Source organism: Anolis carolinensis, chromosome 2, assembly GCF_035594765.1.
Source record: "Anolis carolinensis isolate JA03-04 chromosome 2, rAnoCar3.1.pri, whole genome shotgun sequence".
Classification (NCBI taxonomy): Eukaryota; Metazoa; Chordata; class Lepidosauria; order Squamata; family Dactyloidae; genus Anolis; species Anolis carolinensis.
This window is the reverse complement of record NC_085842.1, coordinates 25,273,065-25,295,354: the sequence shown is the minus strand read 5'-3', so window position 1 is coordinate 25,295,354 and position 22,290 is coordinate 25,273,065. Positions and strand designations below refer to the sequence as shown.

General features: G+C 41.1%; 1 protein-coding gene across 1 annotated transcript in view; it reads left to right on the top strand.

The window, feature by feature from the left end:
- The window catches only part of ehmt2 (euchromatic histone lysine methyltransferase 2), a 46,017-nt gene extending 23,727 nt beyond the window's left edge, over positions 1 to 22,290 (top strand). The window contains exons 14-28 of the mRNA XM_062973581.1: positions 923 to 1,114; positions 1,423 to 1,505; positions 2,075 to 2,202; positions 3,754 to 3,876; positions 4,312 to 4,413; positions 5,354 to 5,458; positions 7,877 to 8,031; positions 8,135 to 8,302; positions 10,137 to 10,281; positions 14,310 to 14,387; positions 14,639 to 14,754; positions 16,009 to 16,095; positions 17,121 to 17,199; positions 17,573 to 17,748; positions 20,444 to 22,290. Coding sequence (XP_062829651.1) covers positions 923 to 1,114; positions 1,423 to 1,505; positions 2,075 to 2,202; positions 3,754 to 3,876; positions 4,312 to 4,413; positions 5,354 to 5,458; positions 7,877 to 8,031; positions 8,135 to 8,302; positions 10,137 to 10,281; positions 14,310 to 14,387; positions 14,639 to 14,754; positions 16,009 to 16,095; positions 17,121 to 17,199; positions 17,573 to 17,748; positions 20,444 to 20,624 — 1,918 coding nt within the window. The 3' untranslated portion in view covers positions 20,625 to 22,290. The remainder of the gene's footprint in view (positions 1 to 922; positions 1,115 to 1,422; positions 1,506 to 2,074; positions 2,203 to 3,753; positions 3,877 to 4,311; positions 4,414 to 5,353; positions 5,459 to 7,876; positions 8,032 to 8,134; positions 8,303 to 10,136; positions 10,282 to 14,309; positions 14,388 to 14,638; positions 14,755 to 16,008; positions 16,096 to 17,120; positions 17,200 to 17,572; positions 17,749 to 20,443) is intronic.

Here is a 22,290-nt window from a genome sequence, read left to right as displayed (position 1 = left end):
AAGGCGGACTTACATACACACACACACACACCATATTTGTCTCAATCCTGAGGGGGACTCAGAGCAGCCTCACATATTGGCAACAATTCAATGCCTTAAAATAACATACAATTGTGTTATGTGTGTGTGTGTATGAAAATGAAAGGTTTTCATCTTGTATAAAGGGTTTGTTGAATCTCCAGTTTGCTAGTTAAGCCCATGATAGTTGGAATTTTGTTGTGGATAGCTTTGAAAGCGAGGAAGAGGAGATTCTGGTGGAAGGCACAGCAGTTTGGTTGGAGCCCAGCAGCATCCTCAGCCAAGGTTTGAAGTACAGCAAGTGCTAGCGAGTTCCTCTGAGCAGGCTGAGGAAGAGTTAACTGTTCCAGCTTTCATGGATCTGTGAACAGAGAGGTCTTAGTTCTGCAGGTGCTTGAGATTAGCTGCAAAGAGAGCCAGCAACATATAACACCTGTGGATTTGGAAAGAGCTCTAGAGTGGCACCTTGTTCTTGGCTGCAGCGTGTGTTCTAGAAGCTACAACCTCAGACTCTTGCTATTTTTTGTTCCTAAAACCTGGACCTACTGTGGGCCTTGGCTTACAGATTCCAATTCCACATTATGCTCTGGACACTTTGGTATTCGGCTTACCAAATGAGAATTCGTCTTCTCTGTTGTGTTATCCTGCTAATATTTGCATTTCTGTTTGTCTGTCGCAGGTCTGGGCAAACTTTGGCCCTCCAAGTGTTTTGGACTTCAACTCCCACAATTGTGGGAGTTGTGGAAGTTGATGTCCAAAACACTTGGAGGGACGGAGTTTGCCCATGCCCGGTCTATTTATTGGGTTTATTTTGGACTGTTGATTAACACTCTGATGGTATTTGGGAGTCAAAGCTTCTGACAAGCTTGACGGTATTTTATAGCCCTGTATTTTCTTTCTTTAGCGCCCGAATGCGGGGAGGTTCTAGCGTTGAGCATCCTCCGGATGATACACCAGGTCTTGGTGGCCCAGGAATTGATAGTGCAGGTCCACGCTTGACCCTGCCAAATGGATCTGTGCTCTCGGCACAGGGTTTGCCTCCGGGGCCTGGGAGGGAACAACTGGAGCGTGCCTTGGTAGTACAGGAGTCTGAGCGGTAAGTAATGACAGACAATTCCCACCATGTATTACAAAAGCATTTCAGATCAAGGATACTTAACTTATATTTTGGATTTCCGGATAAGGGATGCTCAACCTTTGTTGGGCTTAACAATAAACCATTTTTTTTAACCAGTGCATCTGAATAAATGTGACACTGCCGTTTTCCCCAGTGCATCTGAAACATCTTTTCCCAATTTGTGTTTTGCTTTCCATACTTTGCATAATTTCCCAAATTTGTTTTTACTTGGCCGGAAGGAAAAAAATTATCTCTCTTATGATTCTCTCCTTTTCTCTTCCGAACAGGCGCAAGAAGCTTCGATTCCATCCTCGCCAGCTCTATTTATCGGTTAAGCAAGGGGAGCTCCAGAAAGTGGTGCTAATGTTGTGTAAGTTGCTTTTAAAGGGCACCATGTTGCAAGGGATGGACCAGTTTCAGTATTACTCTTTAATAGCTAAAGAGGTGTTTGTGGGATAGCTGTAGCACAAGACAGCTAAAGAGGATTAGCTAAGGGAAGATTGTTTTATAAAATGAGAAACTGTGGAAGGCTAGGGGACTGCATTGAGATGGATTTATGGCTGGATAAACCGATAGACAAACAGATGGATAGGGCCTAATACAAATAAAGTTGTTGTTGTTGTTGTTGTTGTTGTTGTGACTTTTTAATACTGTATCCTGCTTGTTGATCTTAATGATTGTTTTTATTGATGTTGATGTTTTTTACTGGGATAATTGTTTTATTGTTTTGTTACTGTTATTTGTTTGTTTTATCGGGCCAGGCCCCATATAAGCCGCCCCGAGATAGGGCGGGGTATAAAAATAAAGTTATTATTATTATATTATTATTATTATTTTTAATTGTTCTGGAAGCCACCTTGGATGCCATTCTGGGAGAAAGGTGGCATTGTTTCTTTCATATCCTGTTTTGCAAACCTCTGTTTCTCTCCCAATCCCCAGACATCTGCCCTTCCTTTCCGGTGGATAGTTTGGATCCCAATTTCCAGACTGAACAGCAGAGCAAGCGTTTTCCACTTCATGCGGCAGCACAGAAGGGCTTTTTGGAAATCTGCCATGTTTTGCTACAGGTGGGTCAGAATTGTGTAGCAGAGGGAAGGGCTCCACTGCTCACCATCCAATCAACACAAAACATTTTACTCTTTTCTTTCACTGCTGCCCACAGTAGAAGCACAACATAGAATAGGATTCAGAGTAGATTCCCCAATGATTTCTGGGTTGTGATGACTTCTGATTTCTGAAATGGCAAGATCTTTTTTATCCCCACTATTGTGGAATAGGTGTAATTGCTGGTTGGCCTTGATATGCTCCCAGTGTCTTGTTTTAGCTGTTGCGTACAGTTACTCAAATGGATATTTGTATTTGCAACATGCAGAGCTATGAGGTTGCAGTTGGCACCAGACTTTTTTGAATGTTGGATATTTTTTGGATTTTAGAATATTTGCAAATACTTCATGAGATGTCTTGGCGATGGTGCCCACGTCTAAGTATAAAATGTATTTATGTTGAATTTCATACAATAATTGTAATAATTTTGTGCATGAAACAAAGTTTGTGTGTACCGAACCATCAGAAAGTAAAGATGCCACTGTTTCAGACACCTATGTGGACAACAAGAGATGCTCAATCTGTAATTGACTGTCATAAAAGCCCTGCCAGATTGTCACTTTACCTCGGATGTCCCCATCACTGCTTCTGAACCACCATGGAGCCCCAGCACACCTCCTGGCTATCTGACATGGCAACACAAGTTCAATGTGTCCTCTGTTTTCCATGCCCTATGGAGTGCAGGGAAAAATGGATTATGGTGCCAGACCCTGTGGGCAGTGAACTGATTTGGATTACACCCATTCCACCCATTTACACTCACTGGAGGGCAGGGATGCTCTCAGATCTCTCCAAAATTGTGGACAATTCCTTAACTTCACTTATTCACATTACAAACTGGAAGTCCTTGGATGTAGTCTGTATGTCCAGTTCAGCTTCTGGATGGAATTGGGATTTTAGCCTATTGTAGATAAGACAAGAGTCATCTTTTACATACATTCAATAGCCAACCATTGTTATTTTCTGACTTTTACTTTAATGTCCAACTCGTATCACCCTTTATCTTTGTGTCATCTTGCTTTTTCAATAGAATTTTACATGCCTTCCTTCAAACCTGATACTTCCTCCCAACACACCTGTGTTGTAAAACTTCATGTTTTAAGTCTCTTCTCAGATCTCCCCTTTTCTATGCAGACTTTGTCTTTACCCAGAACTTTCTAGACATTTCATGTTGGTGGCACACTTTTTATACATGCGTTATTTCACAACATGGTAATTCAAGATTACTTGCGAGCCAGAGGTTAAACCAACCCCTTATATGTCCCCTTATATGGACACAAACATAAATTGAAATAACAAAATGTATGGGAATACAACATATCTCATGAAAACCTTTCACACATATCTTTTAAAATATATGATTTATAGCTTATTTCACGTAGACTCAGAGGTTTCCTGTTACATCTGTGTGAGGGATGAGAGATTTTGGAGGTTGACTGAACCTATAGTCTTGAACTTAGGGAATTGAGTTTGTAGCGAGTCTATTTAACTCTTCTCTTTTTATTTTACTGCAGGCTGGCGCCAATATAAACACGCTGGACAAATTACGGCGGACACCCCTGATGGAGGCTGTTGCAAACAACCATGTGGAGTTGGCAAAATACTTGATCAAAAGGGGTGGCTGTGTTTACACCAAGGTTAGGAATTAAAGAGGCTCCTCTCCTTATGGAGGGATGTTTCCAAGGATGGGGCTGGGGGTGAGGTAACGTCACACCAGACCTTTAAAAAAGCTATTTAGGTATGTTTAAGCAGTTGTGAAATTAGAATTGTTTTATGGCAGATTTGTACGCCTTGCTAGTGTTAAGGAAGAAGAGCCCTGCTCTGTAATACTTGTAGCATATTTAAGTTAAGTTTACATTTCTCTGTGATGTGCCCAATGGATATGGTTGGAGACAATCCTTATTATAGGCATACACTATGAGAGCACCCAACGTAACGAATGATGTTAGGGATACTTTTACATGTGAAGGGTGCCATTGCAAAGATGGAGAACAACAAAGATGATTTAGGTGATTATAAAGTGGTTGCTTCACACACATTCTTACTTTACTCTTTCTATGATTCTTCCAAAGGAGGACGATGGCTCTACCTGCCTGCATCATGCTGCAAAAAATGGAAATGTTGAAATGGTCAGTTTGTTGCTCTCCACAGGACAGGTGGATGTCAATGCCCAGGTAAATGAGGGTTTGAGGAAGGGTTATTATTATTATTATCATTATTACTATTATTTTTATTTGTACCCCACTTTTTCTCTCCACAAGGAGTCTCATTGGTCCTTATCTGCTATTTCCTTTCCCGTCCTTTTTGGTTTTCTCTGTTTGGTAGAATTGTAAAATGGCAAGAATCCATGATCCGATCTTTTGCACATTGCAAGAGATCCTGGAGCGTGTTATAGAGCACTGTTTCACAAACGTTGGTCCTTCAATTGTTTTGGGCTTCTAACTCCCAAAAGCCCCAGGAGGTTCAGCCAACAGTCAAGAATTTTAGGAGCTGAAGTCCAAAACATCCTGAAGACCTACACTCGGGAAATCCAGAACCTGGTACATCACTTGCAGATTTGTGGTGCTTAACTCATGAAGGCATACAATTAGGAGTACAATAGATTTGAAAGGGTCCGCTACTCCAGCCCTTTGCCACTGCAGAAATCTGCTGCAGATTTTATTTTGTATAGTGCTTAAAGCTTATACAGATCATACCAATATGCAAACTTAGCAGCAGAAATTTCTGCTGCTTGAAATTGTCTTCCATTTACTAAGATGAAAAGGTTGGTCAAGAAAGGCAAGGGGAAAGAAATTGGAGCCTCTAAATGCATAGACATCTGAAGGAAGGCATTACAATACATATGGAAAAACTCATTGATTAAAAAAACTAGTAAAGACTATCTGCTGAACACTCAGTACATTTATTTTAAAAAACAGCAATAATATCGGATTAATGACAGGATACATTAAAATCGGCAAAGTTTGCCTCAAGAACTTTTGTTAGGAGAGGAAGTGTCACTTATGGCTCATTATTTCCAGGCCTTAGCTTCTGAAGACCAAATTGCATCCACTACACCCTTCTTGTGTTATCATAGCAACACATAACATTGGTCTTTCTCCCCACATGTTATAGGACAGTGGAGGTTGGACCCCCATCATCTGGGCCGCTGAGCATAAGCACATTGAGGTGATCCGCATGCTGCTCACCCGTGGAGCTGACGTCACCCTGACTGACAATGTATGTGAGTTTGGGACTCCCTGGTTGCTATGTTTTGTGATCTTCAGGCTTGCGGATTTGATACAAAAGAGCTTGATGGAGAATCGCCCATCAGAATGGGAGCTTTCATCCAAAGACCATGCTTTCTAAGTCATCCCTCCGCATTTGTGGCTCTGGCTTTTGCAGATTTGATTATTAATAGATTTGATTGAAATTGTGTCTCAAGGAATCTCAACGTCCTGTAGTGTGACTCTGTTATGCTACAGGACCTAGAGCACATGTGTCAAAGTCCATGCCTCTCGCCATGCCATTTTATGTGGCCCTTCCAATGCTGGTCTAAAACTCCTGCATTCCTCATCATTAGACTTCAGGACTAGAGCTGAAGAGGGTTGTGGTACAGTAACATCTGGAAGGCTGCAGTTATTTCTGTGTAGTCAGGAGAGCGGGGTTTGAATCTTGGCATTTGGATATGATACCTGACTTAAAAAATAAATGTCCTTTCACCTTTCCCCAGCCTCAGAGCCACAAGTGCTATTGGGTTGTAATTCCCATTATCCTGGGTTCACATGGTAGATAATCAAAAATCATATATGTTGTCATTCATTGACCTCTGGGGACCCAAACTGGATAAAAATAAAGAGTATTGACCACTATGAATACAAATTATAGGTGGGTCTCTCTCTCCACAAATTCCGTGCCCATGGGTTCAATGGCATTTTGAAGGCAACTATAAGGCTGATGTGGCCCTTGATGAAAATGAGTTTGATATACCTGGCCTAGGGATTTCTATAGAGAATACCTCTCTAGGTCCTCCAGTGTGATTCTGTGGTCAGCATCTAGTGGAAATCAACCATAAAGTCATGATGAAAGATTTAAACATTCATAGAAATGTGTTCTCTCAAGTAAAAAAGATTCTTTATTTGCAGTCCTGTATCCATAATTATAAGGAGCCCCGGTGGCGAAGTGTGTTAAAGCACTGAGCTGCTGAACTTGCAGACCGAAAGGTCCCAGGTTCAAACCCCGGTAGCGGCGTGAGCGACCGCTGTTAGCTCCAGCTTCTGCCAACCTAGCAGTTCAAAAACATGCAAATGTGAGTAGATCAATAGGTACCGCTTCGGCAGCAAGGTAACATTGGCGCTCCATGCAGTCGATGCCGGCCACATGACCTTGGAGATGTCTACGGACAACACTGGCTCTTCAGCTTAGAAATGGAGATGAGCACCAACCCCCAGAATCAAACATGACTGGACTTAACGTCAGGGGAAAACCTTTACCTTTATCCATAATTATCATATATCATACATCATAGGCTATCACTCGTGGCCAAGTATGATTATCTTCCAGGGGTAGAGTCTTAGAAATGAGTCCATACTTACTGTAGAGACCTATTCTGGATCCTTATGGTCTTTCACACTGAGGACATAGGTTTTCAGATGGAAGGTGATAACGGAAAGGGTTTGCATGATGCCCCTTATTCCTCTTGGCACATTTCTCCCTTTTGCCCTCCATTCGTGCCTCTTCAAATTCCACAGCACTGTTGGTAACAGCTAGCCTCCAGTTAAAACACTCAAGTGTCAGAGATTTCCAGTTCTTGGTGTTTATTTAAGGTTGACTTTAAGTCCAATTTAAGTAAGAAATAGAACAATGTATATGGACTTTGGTGCCACCTCTTTTGGCCAAAAAACCAAAAACCTGAAGTTGCAGGAAATGGATATGCGGCTAATATAGTTGATCCTCCATATTTGTATTTGGCAGTTAACTATGTAACAAAATTTGAAAAAAAAATACGTTCCTGGTTTGAAAGTGCTATTTCTGTTTAATTGTGCAGTACTTACTTTGAAAGTAGTTGTTATACTCCAGAAACTTCATTTTTGTGGCTGCCACAAACTATGTTGAATTGATTGAGACTCCATGACATTTTCATTGAAAAACTATAGCAAAATGTGCTTTAGGATGTCTTGCAAAAGCAATGTTTTTGCAGTTTAATAATTTTTTCCATATTTTAATGTTAGAACCATTTAGGAAATGTCATTTACAACCCAGGAACAAAAATCCTGTTACATAATGTTATTGATGGATTTGATTAAAATGTTTTCTCTAGAAATCCCTAGATCCACTGTATCATAGAATTGCACTGATGGACCCAGAGTTCCCTGAGAAACCACTTGTCTAAGAGTCTCTAAAGTTCACTTCTAATAGAGAGTAACAGTAGAATCGTACTGAAGAAGCCATATCATCCTAGAGAGAATCTCAATAATTCTAGAGCTTGCAGTTTTTCGCTTTCATGGAGTCCTGCGTCCCTAACCCTAGTGAATGTGGAGGGTTGACTGTCATAATTTCCACTTTGAGTTTTGATTTTTTGAATGTGTTGAGTCGTTGGCGAAAAGTCTGCTACAATTGGTCACCTATACTTTAACTCTTTTCACTCCTCCCAAACAGGAAGAAAATATTTGCTTGCACTGGGCCTCCTTCACAGGAAGCGCTGAGATCGCCGAAGTCCTGCTAAACGCCCAGTGTGATCTCCACGCGGTCAACTTTCACGGAGACACACCGTTACACATCGCAGCCCGGGAGAGCTTCCATGAATGCGTCCTGTAAGCCAGCGGGGCTCCCTCCTTATTGAGATGCGTGGAGGGGAGAGAGATTTGGGCGGATGTCCATATGCCTTTGTCATAACTCTCTTCCGCCTTCCCGCAGCCTGTTCCTCTCGCGGGGTGCCGACACGGAGGTGCGCAACAAGGAAGGGGATACGCCCCTGGACCTGACCTTGGAGAACTCAGAGGTGTGGTTCGCCCTGCAGCTCAATCGCAAAATCCGACAGGGGATCCTGAATCGCTCCGTCCGCACCGAGCGCATCATCAGCAAGTAGGCAGATCTTTGGGGGTGTTTGCAAAATGGAAATGACGCTAAGTGCATGTTTGACTTTAATGGGGTTGTGTCTGCATCACTGTTTCTGAGTTATCTGCTGGGTTGAGAGGAATCGCATTCATTTCAAACATCTAGGTGTAAACAAACATGGTTTTACCAGGTCTTTAGCCTTCTCTGCCAAAGAGTGCTGGGGCCTCACCAAAACCACAGTTCCTATGATTCCATAGCATTGAGTAATGGCAGTTGAAGTGGTGTCAAATGGCATTTAATTCTACAGTGTAGCTGCACCTACTGTCATTGATAAAAATATTGCAGAGTGTTGGCCTCCAGGACCAAGGCCTCCCAGGCCCCTTCCACACATTGAACTGGATTATATGGAAGTGTGAACTCAAATAACCCAGTTCAAAGCAAATATTGTAGAAGTTTCTGCCTTGATATTCTGGGTTATGTAGCTGTGTGAAAGGGCCACAAGACTTCCCTCCAATATGAAGTAACTTTTCTTACAACTAGGACAGAAGCTTGTGATGCCCTTGTGTCTGATTATTTCCGTATGAACTTTTGTGGATTGTAATGCCCTTCCTCCAGAGCCAACTTTTTCTGTTTTCCCACTCTCCACAATGTGGATGAGTGGATGTTACTGTTGGTTTAGTCACTGTATTATTGTACCCATTCTATTGTGAAATGCTTTGGGATTTAGAAAATGAAAAGCAATGTGTAAATGACTGTAAACAAACAAATACACATCCAGACTTTAACATGTTTGCTTTGATGCCAGTGGTGTGATGAACCAACTCCATATTTTAGTCTGAACTTTGAAGCAGCAGTCCAAGGGGTTGAACCTTCTCCTTATTCAGCGTATTTAATAAGCCCAGAGTATATTTATTGATCCCATGACACTAGCTACTCCATGTATTCATAGTAGCAGATGGCATTCTATAAGAGCCTGTACCAAATTATTCAATCAGGACAGGATCTATAGGATTTTTGCCTGTTCTGGAATAGGCAAATATAGCTACCCAGTTGAAAAATACTCTCTCTATATAAAAGTCAAAGTATGTATGTATATGTGTGTCCGTGTGTGTGTGGAAACTAGACCTTAACCTGCTTTAAGCTTTTAAAAATTAATATGAAGACTAAAGTGGCAATTCAATTTCTCAGCCGTAATTTAGCCATTGAACAACTTGAAATGAATTGTAAGATGTGTTGGTTATAAGTATGTTGGTTTGTCCATTTGTACCACAAAGGGTCCTACATGGCTTAATGGATTGGGACCAAACTTGATAAGCATACCCTTCATTATCCAACTTAAAATACTTAAGAGGTTTGAAGTAAAAGAACTACAATTTTCCCGCCAAAAGTACGGGGGGAGAAGGGTCATAGTAGATTGGCTGTGACCAGGTGGAGGATGGGCTGTTGCTAGGTGAAGTGGCCTTCTGTGACTGGGAAAGAAAGTGAAGTGGCCTGGATGCTGCTAGGTGATATGTGTGCGAGGTCAAATTAGAAGAAAAGAAAAGAGAGGGAGAAGGCGTATGAGGGAAATAAACATTATGGAGACACTATGAGATTCGCCTTCTCAGAGCTGAAGAAAGGAAAAGTAGGCAAGCAGTGGTCCCTGGGCAATGCTAGCTATGTATACTAGTAAAAAGTAAACTATATCATTTAGAATAATGAAGCTTACAACCAATAAAACTACATACAAACATAAAGTAATAATTTTTAAGCACTGCTCTAATCGAGTTTTACAGGATACTGCAACCAAGATTGCTGTACTGCATTGCAAATTTTGAACACCATTCCAGCTCCAGTCACTGTTTTTACCATCTCTTTCCAGGGACGTGGCCCGTGGCTATGAGAACGTGCCCATTCCCTGTGTCAATGCTATTGATGATGAGCCATGTCCGGAAGATTACAAATATATCTCTGAAAACTGCGAGACTTCCACCATGAACATTGACCGGAACATCACCCATCTGCAGGTATTTGTGTGAGCTTGAGCTTTCTATCAAGCATCAGCTTTTGAGGTAAAATAAATGGAGTTTGATGTGCTAAATTATTTTAATCAGAAGAGATCATAATGTCTTGTAATATCACCCCCCTTCAACTTCCCCCTTCTGTGCTTCGCTGTCATCTTCAACTTAGCTATAAGAAAAAAAAAGAGTTTTCCAGCAGCAATACAGTTGGCCCACTTTATTATGCAACCTTGTTGAATGTGGTTTCAGCTATATGCGCTTCAAATGTCACAGAGTTGTTCAACAAGGTCTAGCAATGGCTCAAGAAGTAGTCTCTCTAGGCCAGAGTTTTCCAGACATTTAATTTTGGTGACATGCTTTTTAGACATGTGTCATTTTGCGGCACAGTAATTCAGTTTTACTAATAAACCAGAGGTTCAACCAACCCCTTATAATAGATACATACATTGTAATAATAACTCAATGTGCGGGAGTATAACGTATCTAATGAAATGATTTACTATATACAGTAGAGTCTCACTTATCCAACACTCGCTTATCCAACATTCTGGATTACCCAACACATTTTTGTAGTCAATGTTTTCAATACATTGTGATATTTTAGTGCTAAATTTGTAAATACAGAAATTACTACATAGCATTACTGCGTATTGAACTACTTTTTCTGTCAAATTTGTTGTATAACATGATGTTTTGGTGCTTAGTTTGTAAAATCATAACCTAATTTGATGTTTAATAGGCTTTTCCTTAATCCCTCCTTATTATCCAACATATCCAACATTCTGCCAGCCCGTTTATGTTGGATAAGTGAGACTCTACTGTAATTTAAAAATATATAATTTACTAGCTGTGCCCGGCCACGCGTTGCTGTGGCAAAATATGGTGGTATGGGAAATAAAGTATTGAGGAACTGGTGGTAGTTAAGGTAAAGGGTAAACGTTTTCCCCTGACATTAAGTCCAGTCATGTCTGACTCAGAGTGTTGGTGCTCATCTCCATTTCTAAGCCGAAGAGCCAGCGTTGTCCATAGACTCCTCCAAGGTCATGTGGGATGACTGCATAGAGCGGTGTTACCTTCCCGCCAGAGCAGTACCTATTGATGCACTCACATTTGCATGTTTTTGAACTTCTGGGTTGGCAGAAGCTGGGGCTAACAGTGGGGGCTCTCCGCTCCCCCAATTCAAACCTGCAGCCTTTCGGTCCAGAAGTTCAGCAGCTCAGCGCTTTAACACGCTGCGCCATCAGGGGATATTATTTCCTAAAGGTTGTGAATATACAATATTTCTTATTGGGTTTTTTTGTCTGTTGGAGGCAAGTATGAATGCTGCAATTAGGAAAAATGATTAGGATGTAATGGCCTTGCAGCTTTAAAGCCTGGCTGCTTCCTCCCTGAGTGAATTTTTTGTTGGGAGGTGTTAGCTGGCCCTGATTCTTTCCTGTCTGGAATTCCCTTGTTTTCAGAGTGGTGTTGTTTGCAATATTTTATGTGCGTCTACTGTCTGTGGCCCTGAGAAAACAGAGGATTTGCCAGACTTTGATGATGGGAATACTTTGTTGGGAGGTGTTAGCTGGCCCTGATTGTTTCCTGTGTGGAATTCCCCTGTTTATTTACTGTCCTGGTTTTAGAGATTATATTGTTCTGCATTATTCTATCCCAGCAATTATTTCATATTAAAGTAGAATCTCACTTATCCAACATTCACGTATATAATGTTCTGGATTATCCAACGCAGTCTGCCTTTTCATAATCAATGTTTTTGTAGTCAGTGTTTTAAATTCATTGTGATATTGTAGTGGTAAATTTGTAAATACAGTACAGTAGAGTCTCACTTATCCAACATAAACAGGCTGGCAGAATATTGGATAAGCAAATATGTTGGATAATAAGGAGGCATTAAGGATAAGCCTATTAAACATCAAATTAGGTTATGAGCACCAAAATATCATCTTAGACAACAAATTTGGCAGAAAAAGTAGTTCAATACACAGTAATGCTATGTAGTAATTACTGTATTTATGAATTTAGCACCAAAATATCACAATATATTGAAAATATTGACTACAAAAATGCATTGGATAATCCAGAACATTGGATAAGCGAGTGTTGGATAAGTGAGACTCTACTGTAATTACTACATAGCATTACTGCGCATGGAACTACTTTTTCTGTCAAATTTGTTGTATAACATGATGTTTTGGTGCTTAATTTGTAAAACGATTACCTAATTTGATGTTTAATCGGCTTTTCCTGAATCCCTTCTTATTATCCAACATATTCACTTATCCTGCCGGCCTGTTTATGTTGGATAAGTGAGACTCTACTGTATATTAATAATCTTAAATTATCTGCTTAGAACTGGATTATATGAGGCCCCTTCTTCACAGCTGTATAAAATGCACACTGAAGTGGATTATATGGCAGTGTGGAGTCAAGATAATCCAGTGCAAAGCAGATAATGTAAGATTATAAATGGGTTATAGAGCTGTGTAGAAGGGCCTTGAGTCTACACTGCCATATAATCCAGTTAAAATCAGATAATCTGTGGAAGAAGTCTAAGTGAGGCCTAAATCAGCCTGTCCCCTAACTGAAGCCTGGCTGTCCCTTGGCTGGTTGCTAGGCAACCAAGTGGGCAGAGATTAGCCCTCTAAACTGGCAGCAATTGGATAAAAAAATTATTGATCTCCCTCTAATTAGGACTTTATTTTTCTTTTCTTTTTGTTGTATCAACCTGGAGGCATGGATGATGGGTTGTGTTGTCAAATTTCGAGGTTGCGGGGCCTGTACTTTTGTTGTTTTGTCCACTGCCCTGATGCCATCACTCTTTTATATATATAGATTGCTTACTAGCTTGGGGACCCGGTGGGGCATTTGATGGCTGGGTTTTGAGCTCTCTGATTAAGGGTAAAATACAACTCTCATATGCCAAGGTCAATCACCCCCAAACCAGGCCTGCATGCACAGTGGGTCATGTTGGGTGCCAAATTTGGTGCAGTTCCAACGTCGGCTGGGTTCAGTGCTCTGTGGATAAGGGTGAACTACAACTCCCAATATCAAGGTGAGTTCCCACAAACCCCTGTAGTACCAGGTCCATTGTCAGTGGGGATCACAGTGCTCTGACTTGATGCAGGGTGAACTACAAATTCCATCATGTGGAGTCGATCCCCCAAACTCCTCCAATATGTTTTGTTGCTCTAAGTTCTGCTCTGTTATGCAGACAGAGTTGAAAAGAATAGGAAAGGGTTAAGGGAGAGGTAGTAGCCGGGGTCATGAAAATTTCACACCAGTGGAGAGAGTAAGAAACACTGGGATGCCTGCCTGTGGTGGAAGAAACATGTATTTTCATGACCTGGAAGCTACAAGGCGTAGAGCCTTTTTGGCCTATGCTCCAATTCTGTGGAACTCATTGCCTCCATATCTTAGACCAATGTCGGAGTTGCGACCTTTTGGAAAAGCGCTCAAGACTTGGCTATTTGGTTGTGCATTTAAGTAAATCAGATCTAATTTGCCAAATAGTCACTGTTGAATGTTTTTAGGTTGAATGTTTTTATGATAAATGTTTTTATGATAAATGTTTTTTATATTGTGGAATGATATTTTAAATTGTAAGTCGCTCGGAGCACTCTGGTGGAGAGCGACTAATTAAGAAATAAAGTGAAGTGAAGTGAAGTATAATCTAGGATGAAATTGTCCCCGAATGAAAGCATTCCTTGGGTGGTGGGCCGTAGTGTTGGGGAAGACATCGGTAGGGTTTGGGCTACATGTTTATGGCACTCGTTATAACCTGAAAGGTCATTGGAGGGAGTGCTTTTGGTGGTTCCTCACCATTGTGGGTTGTAGCATCCTGTAACAGATCCCTTGCCTGTATATTATTATGAGGTTTGTAGTACCAAGAGGGTGGCATTATTTTGGATAAGCACATAAAGTCCTTGCCTGAAGGATGGGAGAGGCCATTGAGAAGATTCACTATGCCATGTCATCGCTGTAATCCCCACGGTGTACTTTTGTCTCACCTCTCTTCTTTTGGCACTTCCCAGCATTGTACCTGCCAGGATGACTGCTCCTCCAGCAACTGTCTGTGTGGCCAGCTCAGCATCCGCTGCTGGTATGACAAGGTGAGTGCTCAGGCGGGATGGTTTGATTTATTGTCTGTCTAGAAATGGGGCAGCAGCAAGGAGTCCGACCAATTGATAGAGGTGTGCAGTCACAGCCCCACTCTTTTCTACTTTGGTCCGACCTCACCTGGAGTAACACTGTGTCCGGTTCTGGGCATCATAATTCAAGGAGGATATGAGAGTATGGGATTAAAAAGCCATGGCTGCAACAGCATACTGGCTAATAGAGCTTCTTGTTGCTTTTCTCTCAGGATGGACGTTTACTGCAAGAGTTTAACAAGATTGAACCACCTTTGATCTTTGAATGTAATCAAGCCTGCACTTGTTGGAGGAACTGCAAGAACCGGGTTGTGCAGAGCGGCATCAAGTGAGCCTTTCCACAATATCCTTAATCTCGGAAATCGATTCTAGCTCTACTAGTGGATCTTAACCAGAAAAGTAACATTGGCAAAGTGTTGTTGTTATTGAAGTGGGAATTCTAGAAGTTTTAATCCAAAAAAGTAACTCTTCTGACTTACGATCTTGTAAAACTTTTATTTCTCCTTTCCTCCCAAAAAATATGTTGGTCTTTGTGGGGTGGAAGAGAAAAACAAGCAGGAGGTAGTATGTTAAAGTAGTATGGAAGTGGTCAAAATGCAGGCAGCTACATTTAGTAAAATGGTTTTAAATTACATTATGTAATATGATTTTTGTTCCTGGGTTCTCAGTGCCATTTCATACTTGGTTCTGTCATAATAACATGGAAAAAGTTTATTAAACTGCAAAAACTTTGTTTTTGCGGGACATCCTCCAACACATTTTCCTTTAGTTTTTAATGGATATTTCATCGAGTCTCAGCCAATTCAACATAGTTTGTGACAGCCACAAAAACAAGGTTTCTGGAGTATAACAAAATAAATACCACACAATTATTAAACAGAAAATGACATTTTCAAACCAGGAACAGAAAAATTTTCAAATTTTGTTACATAGTGTTATTGCTAATCAAATGTTTGGCTCCAGAACTGCATAAAGATTAGCACAGTAATGAGATAACCGAGTTGTTCAGTTTCAGCATAAAAATGAAAGGATGGAGTGGATGAAGGAATCAAACAGCACCTTTTTGAGTAACTTATTTGTTTTAGCATGAGCTAAAAGAAAACATTGCAGTTGTCCCTTGGCATCTGCTGGGGTTCAGTTCCAAAACACCAGCTCCTTCCCGGTGGATACCAAAACCCATTGATTCTCAATGGCATAGTAAAATTATGGCTCCTTATATAAAATGGAGAAATTAATGTTTCCTGTGGGAAATGTTTTAAAAATATTTTCAAGGCATCAATGGTTGACTCTGTGGGTGCAGAATCTGTGGATATGGAGGAGCTACTGCACAAGAGCATGTCTAATACAATTAAGTGTGATGAATTGTATCACCGCTATATGTCTGCTATGTATCTATATATCCAACCACTGATATTATTAGTTACTCTATAATATATTAGTATTTGCTATGCCACAAATGTAGGTCATTAGCTGGAGATCGATCCATTGTTGTCATTCACCATTCAATTTTGAAAGTTCTGATCTTCCCAGTCATCCAAATTAACTCTTTTGCCTTGTCCTCTTGTGTTCTCCTCCATCACAGGGTCCGTTTACAGCTGTATCGCACTGCCAAAATGGGCTGGGGTGTCCGAGCGCTGCAGACGATCCCCCAAGGGACTTTTATATGCGAGTGAGTGGCTACTGCAGAGAGGGAGACCTCCCTCCACTTTTCCAAGTCTTCAGAGATCTCTTCCCAGGGCTGGCTTTACCCTCTTGCAGAAGAAGGCAGCTGCCTTGAGCCATAGAAATTCTGAATAGCAGGAAAGGGCATTTGAGTATTACTTGCTTTGTCAATGGTTAGATTTACATTCCTGCTGTTATATTTTTACTACTAGTAATGGGTACCTTGACATCCTCCTCTCTCCCAAGCCATGGATGACTGGATTGTATATGGCAAATGCATAGCATACGTTTATGCTGGTATAGGACTATACCAGCCATATTTGGGTTTGCGCCATTACACATCTCAAGATCAATATAGCCCAGTCAAAGAGTGATTTATGGCCAAAACATAATGTTTGATTGTGTACTGCTCTGTGCTAAAGAGCATACTTACACAACATCTTAAAATGCAGCTGCTTTCCAGTAGTTAGGCTGGCAAATCTGCCCTTCCACAGTCATTGTTAGGATACGAATCAAAGTTAGAAGAGATCACAAGGGCCTGTGGATATGTTGGCCCAGGGTTTAGGTCAATTTTTGATCAAAATTTCTAGAATTATATTTATTTATATATTTATTTACAGCATTTATATTCCGCCCTTCTCACCCCGAAGGGGACTCAGGGCGGATCACATTACACATATAGGCAAACATTCAATGCCTTTTAACATAGAACAAAGACAAGACAAACATAGGCTCCGAGCGGGCCTCGAAATCATGACCTCCTGGTCAGAGTGATTCATTGCAGTGATTCATTGCAGCTGCTCTCCAGCCTGCGCCACAGCCCGAGCCCATGAGTATGCATGAGTATATACAATAGGTTGGCATAGGATTAACAGCAGGACTTTTAGACTAAAAGCACTGGTATGCCCTCAATATTTCCCTAGATGTTGACATGCCATAACACTTAAGATTTTGCTACTTAGAAGAGTAATTCTTCAACAGTTATGCATTCATTTTCTATGTGCTTTTTCTCTCTCTCTTGTGCATCCCCAGGTATGTAGGGGAACTCATTTCTGATGCAGAGGCCGATGTGAGAGAAGATGATTCCTACCTGTTTGATTTGGACAATAAGGTGAGGTTGTCCGCCTTCCTGGATGGGAGTCCGTCTAATAAGAGTTAGAATAAACTGTTCTTTGGAAGTAACAGGAAGCACCCAAACAGATAATGTTCACAGAATTCAGAGCTTGGAAAAGTTATAGATTTGTTCTCCCCCAAATGGATATGCTTTTCCAGATTTTGATATAAGTATGTCAACAAGGTGCAATTAGCCCTCCACATTTGAGAGTCTGGCTTGCGAATTCAATTATTTGCATCTGTTCTACAGGAAGATTGGTCAGCCTTATACTGAAAAAGTCATCCACTGAGCTCTCATGGCCCAGTGGACTTCTTGAGATCTAACTTTGCCTGGTTTTTTCCTCTCCTTCACCTACTGCGGCATTGGAAAGGATGGGGAGGTATACTGCATCGATGCACGTTACTACGGCAATGTCAGCCGCTTCATCAACCATTTGTGTGACCCTAATATCATCCCTGTACGAGTCTTCATGCTGCACCAGGACCTGCGTTTTCCCCGCATTGCCTTCTTCAGCAGCCGGGACATTCAGACTGGCGAAGAGCTCGGGTCAGTAGATAAGAAATGTGCATGTGGTACAAAGACAATGGTAAAATAAATAGGAGCAGGATAGTTGTAGAGGGAGGAAATACCAGAGTTGGAGTGAGGTTGGAATTGGGTTATTGAAGGCTTTCATGGCTGGAATTACTGGGTTGCTGTTAGCTGTATGGCCATGTTCCAGAAGCATTCTCTCCTGACATTTCACCCACATCTATGACAGGCATCCTCAGAGGTTGTGAGGTATTTTGGAAACTCAGCAAGGTAGGTTAATATATCTGTGGAAGGTCTAGGGTGTAATTAATCAAAGTGATTAATTGCAACATTGACACTTGCTGCAGCCAGACAAGAGTTCTTTCTCCCACCCTGAACCTTCCATAGATATATAAACCTCCCTTGCTTAGTTTCCAATATACCTCACATCCTCTGAGGATGCCTGCCATAGTTGTGCATGAAATATCAGGAAAGAATGCTTCTGGAACATGGCCATACAGCCCGGAAAACTCACAGCAACCTAGGTTGGAACTGATTGAGACTATGAGATATTCATTGAAAAACTATAGCAAATATGCTGCAGGATGTTCCACAAAAACAAAGTTTTTGCATTTTAATACACTTTTTCATGTTTTTGTGATAGAACCAATTAGCAAATGGCATTTAAAACCCAGGAACAAAAATTGTGTTACATAGTGATTGATCTTGGTATCAATGGGGGGTGGGGGTTTGCCCTGGAACATAACCCCAGCATATAAGATTGCATATCCCACTATAAGAACAGATTACTCTCATGGTAGGACCAAAGTTTGAGAAAGGCTTTTGAAACAAATTCCCAGGCACTTCAGCATGAGAAATATGCAGTCCTCCAAGATGTTTTGAACTACAAGTCCAAGCAATTCTATCCAGCATAGGGTTGCCGGGACTTGCTGACAAATGTTGCAGATTTTATTTGGAAGACTGTGTTGCTTCCATTTCTTCTGAAGTCAATACAGCAATAGTAAAGCACCATGCAAAATATGGCATGAGGTTGGACTAGATGACCATGTGGTCTCTTCCAACTCTATGTATCAGAATCACTGTATCAGCCTGGGACTGGCTGCTTCGTTTCTTTGCCATAAAGAAGGTGGGGGGAGGGAGGCTGGGAACAATTGGGGAAATAAGAATTTGTAAATAAGACATCTGTTTTGTGAGAGAATTTGAAACTGCAGTTAACTGTGCACAACCTTTGTCCAGTAGGGGGCGGGATGGGAATTCGGGTCTGATATATACAGGAGGTTTTCGTGGGAAAACTTTAGAACTGTCTTCTTAGAATTGTGGAAAGGTGGGATAAGCGACTTGTCTCCAGCGATTTATTGTTGTGAGCTTGATTTTAAATCCAACATCTTCCAGAGTCTGACACTATGATTCTATGAAAGTTAAATAATAGAAAGATCCTCCCCTTCAAAATACTGAAATGTCTCTGTAGGGGTCAATTAAGAATGGAATACCATATATACTCTAGTATAAGCCGACCCAAATATAAGACGAGGCACCTAATTTTACCACAAAAAACTGGGAAAACATTGACTCTAGTATAAGCCGAGATACCAATAAAATTACATTAATTTGAGGCATCAGTAGTTTAATGCTTTTGAATCTTTACATCAAACTGTAATTTAAAATATGACTGTTCAACTCTGATTAAATCATTATTTTCATCTTCTTCAGTGTAAATGTGCTTATGTATCCTTTTAATAATAATAGAGTGAAATAATAAATGTAATAATACAGTAGAGTCTCACTTATCCAACATAAACGGGCCGGCAGAATGTTGGATAAGCGAATATGTTGGATAATAAGGAGGCATTAAGGAAAAGCCTATTAAACATCAAATTAGGTTATGATTTTACAAATGAAGCACCAAAACATCATGTTAGACAACAAATTTGGCAGGAAAAGTAGTTCAATATGCAGTAATGCTATGTAGTAATTACTGTATTTATGAATTTAGCACCAAAATATCACGATATATTGAAAACATTGACTACAAAAATGCGTTGGATAATCCAGAACGTTGGATAAGTGAGACTCTACTGTAATAATAAATGCAGTAAAATAATAAATGTAATAATAGAGTAAAATAATAAATGTATTATTAATAACAAAAAGAGTAAAATAAATGTAAAAGTAACAACAATAATAGAGTAAAATAATAAATGTAATAATACTGATTAATAGAGTAAAATAATAAATGTAACAATAACAATAATAATACAGAAAAATAATAAATATATCATATATACTTGAGTATAAGCCAACCTGAATATAAGCCCACTAGGACCCTCACCTGAGTATAAGCCAAGGAGGTTTTTTTCAGTCCTAAAAAAGGGCTGAAAAACTAGGCTTATACTCTAGTATATACAGGACTTGACTGAAGTTCCTCTAAATGCAATGTTAAGCAAGTGAAAGTATGACCCCAGGCTTCCATGGTCAAAGCCTAACCTGTAGACCCCCCTGGTCTCAATGCACATGAAATCCCTTATTGCAGCCTTCTCGGATACAGTTTCATCCACATTCTTTAGACTGCTTTAGCTGGTCTGGCTGGTGGGCCAGGCATAATGGGAATGAAAGTCCAAAATACCTGGTGGGCAGCACACTGGAAAGGACATATTGCTCTGTTGCAAAAGGAAGCTCTCTTATGCTTATCCTTTCTTTCTTTCCTGGACTGCAGGTTTGACTATGGCGACCGCTTCTGGGACATCAAGAGCAAGTACTTCACGTGCCAGTGTGGCTCGGAGAAGTGCAAACATTCGGCCGAGGCCATTGCTCTGGAGCAGAGCCGCCTTGCTCGCCTTGAGGCCCACCAGGACGCCTTGCCTGATAGCAGCAGCCTTCCTGTCGCTCAAGCCTAGCTGAAGCCAAAGCCCAGCTGCCAATCCTGGACTTTGGGACTCTTTCCCCCGAATTCCCCATCTTAGCCGCACATTCGTCTCCCAACCCTGGGCAGCTCCTCTAAGGCCAGATGTGGCAGATGCAAGGCTTCCCGTCTCCGTGCATCTCCTCAAATAGAGGTGGGATGATGTGACCTTACAGATCAGCTATTCTCCATTGGCTATTCTGGCTGGGGCTTGCAAGTGGAAGACCTCATGAAACAGACACCTGGCCTTGGAAGATGCATCCGGTTGGTGGAAAGAGAAGAGAGAAAGATGTCCCAATTTTAGAAGTGAAAGAAAGAGAGAAAATAGAGGAAACACCATCTTCTCTGAAGGGAAGGAAACCCTTTGGATCAGAGAGATGTCCGAGCGAAAACAAAGAACCAGCAACTCGTGTTCTGGGACTTTCCTCCCCAATTTTTGTCCTGGAAAATGTGTGTGTGTGTATGCAATATTTTCATCATTTTGGAGCCAAGTCGGGTGTTCAGGTTTTGGTAAGGAAATATTTGTTTTGGAGAGCCAGGAATCTCTTTCTCACTTTCTATTACCCTTTTCTACTTTGGTCAGAACTTCTGCAGACAATGGTTGTAATCCTGTCTCCTGTCAAAATATCTGATGTCTGTCCAATATTTTCAAGGTGGTCAAAAGCGCTATTATAGCGCTAAATCAGGCATGGAGAAACTTGGGCCGTGCAGGTGTTTTGGACTTCAACTCCCACCATTCCTCACAGCCTCAGGCCCTTTCCTTTTCCCCGCTTAAGCGGCTGAAGGGGAAAAGGAAGGGGCCTGAGGCTGTGAGGAATGATGGGAGTTGAAGTCCAAAACACCTGCAGGGCCCAACTTTGCCCATGCCTGCTCTAAACAGTTCTAAGTGTCACTAGTAGTATGAATCTGCTTCAAAACAAAACAGTGACCCTGGGCCACTAAGTAAAATAGGAGTGGACTATTTCTACCTCCCTTGAATCCTGCTCCTGGAAATGTCCTTTTGTTTTGCCAAAGCAAGACATGTCTTCCCTGAGTTTTTACCAACCTGCAGCTGAGGAATTTGCACGCTCCTTGCCATACAGGTTTAGGAAAACCCCACTGTTCTCTTTCTGTCTGTGAGAATGGTTACTATTTTAAGATGGCTATCCTGCTTTTGCCATATATAAGATGGCTTGGCGGGTCACTGCTTTGTGCAGACTCGGTGTAGGAACCGGAGGGCCAACGGTTATGTTCCCAGGGCAGTTGGAACAATGTGAGTATTTATGTCCTCCCTTTTCACTTATCTGATTGGGCAGAAAACAGCTTGTTCACCTAGGGCTTTCCCCCACTTCTTGTCCAAGTTAATGTTTGCTTTTTTCTCCCTACTTTCTTTTCGACAATGAACAATTTATTTTTGTATTGGTGCCTCGCATTTCAAAGGCTGCAGTTGTCAGAGTTTCCTTCTCCCTTTTCAATGTCTGGAGCAGCAGCAGAAGTCTGGTTCACCTTTAAAGAGGATACTTTTCTCTCTCTTTCCGTCCCTTCCTTCTCTTTCCTATCTCTTTTTCTATGGATTTTCACATTTGAAAGGTTTTTTTTAACTGTAATTTTTTTTCCCTGAAGCCACAAAAAACAATAAATGTTGGCATCTGGTGATTTTGATACAAACATTAGGAAACTGA